This window comes from Eptatretus burgeri, chromosome 9, assembly GCF_056783735.1.
Source record: "Eptatretus burgeri isolate ZD-2024b chromosome 9, Ebu_testis_v1, whole genome shotgun sequence".
In the NCBI taxonomy this organism is placed as follows: domain Eukaryota; kingdom Metazoa; phylum Chordata; class Myxini; order Myxiniformes; family Myxinidae; genus Eptatretus; species Eptatretus burgeri.
Window position 1 is genome coordinate 15,407,154 of NC_140969.1, and position 2,847 is coordinate 15,410,000.

A 2,847-nucleotide genomic window follows, 5' to 3' on the forward strand; every position below is an offset into this window, starting at 1 on the left:
GGCCTGACAGATGCAGTAACCTACAAGTAAGAGGGTTCTGTTAGTGAGGGTTGATAGGGGTATTCAAGATGAAGGGTAAGAACAGGGGGGTGACGTGAGATGATGGTGCAGCACTTGCTTGAAGCTCTGGTAGGAACAGTGTTCCAGTTGCAAAGACAAGTGAAAAGAGGAATAAAAGAGTTGAGTTTGGCAGCAAACCTGGATTTTGGGTGTTTAACAAGAAATGGGGTTACTGGAATAATACATGCATCCTGGGGGGGGGGGGGGCTGGAGATCGTGGGAGGGCCGAGAGCGAGCGAGAGGAGAGAGAGGGCAGCTTGACCGGAGGAGAGGTGGGAAGAAATAGAGAGACCAGCAACCTGTCTGCAATGTGAACAACAGGCTTGTGTTTTGGCCTCATCATGGGAGGTGCCAATATTGTTTAAAGCTTTGGATGCACGAGAGCCCAGGAGAGACAGATGTATTGCAGTAGGGAAAGCAGTACTCCACTGAACTTATGGATGAAGGCCTTGGAGGCTGAAAGAGGTTCAGGTTTTTCAAGGAATGGAAGATACATTTGAATGTAAAGGTTGGGAATGTCAGTCTGTGACTGGGTTTGGAGGTGCAGACTAAGTCATGGTTGATGGTGAGCCTTGGAAGTTCAAGATAAGGAACCTTACAGGAAGGTGTATTTGTTTTCCATCCTTCCAAAGCAGCTGGCTGAGATTGTGAGATTTTTCCAGGATTGAAGGACATGTTCCATTTTTCAGAGTGGCACTTGATCAATTGTAGATCAGCAGAGAGTGACACAGCTCCAGTCTTCCTGTCAGTAAGAAAAGGAGTACGAAACGACACGACGTGGAGTGATCTGTTCAAAGGAAGAGAGGGTTTCCGAGAACAGGAGAGGTCATTTATATCGATGTGGACCAAGACTCAGCACAAGGCACTGCCATGGGGTAACTCCATCCTCCACTGGGAGAGGAGTGGGTTGGATTGGCAGCAATGCATTGAGTGCATGAGTGGAGTAATTCACAAAGAAAACTGTGAATGTGACTGTGTGCCAGAGCTTGCAAAGTCGAGCAAGTTTGCGAGAAGAGCAGACACAGATGTAAACTGGCAGGAGTTTGGAATTGGCCAGGATTTATATTTTGGAAAGTTATTATGGGATTATCCTTCACTTTCATTCACCAGATGGTGCCAACAGAAGGTAAAACTGGCTTATCGTCTCCTTTGAAAGGTGTCGAATGTGATGCAACATCTTCTCTACAACATAGGTATAGTTGGATCGGAATTGAACCAAGAAGAGAAAACTCGAAGCCAGAGCTTGAGTTGCTTCAAGTCTCACACGTATTTCAAACAGATGCAAAAAGTTTTTGTGCAAGCAATGATACAAAAGGTACAGGTAACAAGGATTTATTGAGGAATCTATGCAAGCACAACATGCAGTAAATAAGGCTTGTATCTCATGGAAGGAACTGGGGGCAAGGGAGGGAGAGAGACAGAGACAGAGACAGAGACAGACAGAGACAGAGACAGAGACAGAGACAGAGACAGAGAGAGAGAGAGAGAGACAGAGAGAGAGACAGACAGACAGAGAGAGAGAGAGAGAGAGAGAGAGAGAGAGAGAGAGAGAGACAGAGACAGAGAGAGACAGAGAGAGACAGACAGACAGAGACACAGACAGAGACACAGACACAGACAGTCATGGGGCGAGGTGCCAGCTCTGCAAACAGCAGTTGTGAAGCGGTGGAGGTGAAGAGAAAGAAGTGAAAGATTTTCAAGCGTTGTTTGCAAAACTGAAAGTCCTCCGATAAAGTTGTCTTGAAATCCCTTTCTTTACCACCCTGTGCATCAACCCCCTCTTTCACCTCGCGCCCCATTCCTGCTTCCCTCCCCATCTCGCCTTTAATCTTCTCTCCACCCTCCCTTCTTCCCCTCTCCCTCTTCCACCTCCTCCTTTGCTACCCTTTCATGTGCCGCCTTCGGCTGAACTGGGACTCAAGACCCGCAACCGTCTCTCATTCCAGCATTTTCTCTTAATCTCTGCGCTCATCTTCTCCCTTTTTTAAAATTATCTTCCTCTGCTCATACTTTCCACACTCCTTCCTATCAAAGTTCTGACATTCACCTTCCTTTCCTCACCATCCCCTAATTTCGCCATGAGTTCCCCACTGGGGGAGTCCAGTGCACTCGTGCTCCTGCCGCTTCTGCTGGCGCTCCGTATGCCAGGTGCGCTCCCACGACCCGCGCCCAGCGGTGCAGTCAGACTCCCACAGGTTCGCAGTGCATCCCTGTTCCGCAGCACTCGCTGCGAACTCTTCTGTGCGTCCCTCGCAGTCTCCGTGCATCCTCTTCCTCGATCCCGGTATTTGTGTCCGTGCCACCCGGGTGTCTTTATCGGAAACACGTTACTCATGGACATCGAAATGTGTCACGATTTGATTCAAACCGCATTTGTGACGCAGCTTCGGGAACTCACCGAGTCACAATCACATACCTTAAGCCGGGCTCTCGTCCACCAACCCTTTTTTTTATGGTTAATGGGACGTAAGATACCTGGACGAAACCTATGAAAAAATATAAATGTAAAACCAGAGAGTTGGTGTCAAAGCCACCCAATGCTTGCCTGTTTATATATTTTACATTTATAGTTTTTAAAAGTCATGTAATAATATTTTTTATAAAGCATAACAGTGAAGTCTGATCCAAATAATTTTAAAGCAATATATGAATTTGTATATTGTAATCAGTAAACTAGTACACATATGAAATGAATGGCAAGCGTCAAGGAAAAACAGGCGAGCATTGGGTGAGTTTGACACCGTCTAAGGTTGAAATTAAAAAAAAAAATGTAAAATCATTTGTTAA

At 46.4% G+C, this 2,847-nt stretch overlaps 1 protein-coding gene across 2 annotated transcripts in view; it reads left to right on the forward strand.

The window, feature by feature from the left end:
* Positions 1 to 1,935: 1,935 nt before the first annotated feature.
* LOC147019613 (isthmin-like) overlaps positions 1,936 to 2,847 on the forward strand; it is a 71,951-nt gene continuing 71,039 nt past the window's right edge. For both annotated transcript variants that reach the window (XM_085894167.1, XM_085894166.1), the window contains exon 1: positions 1,936 to 2,255. Coding sequence is in view for 1 of the 2 variants with exons in the window: in XM_085894166.1 (XP_085750292.1) it covers positions 2,139 to 2,255 (117 nt within the window). In the remaining variant the exon portion in view is untranslated. The remainder of the gene's footprint in view (positions 2,256 to 2,847) is intronic.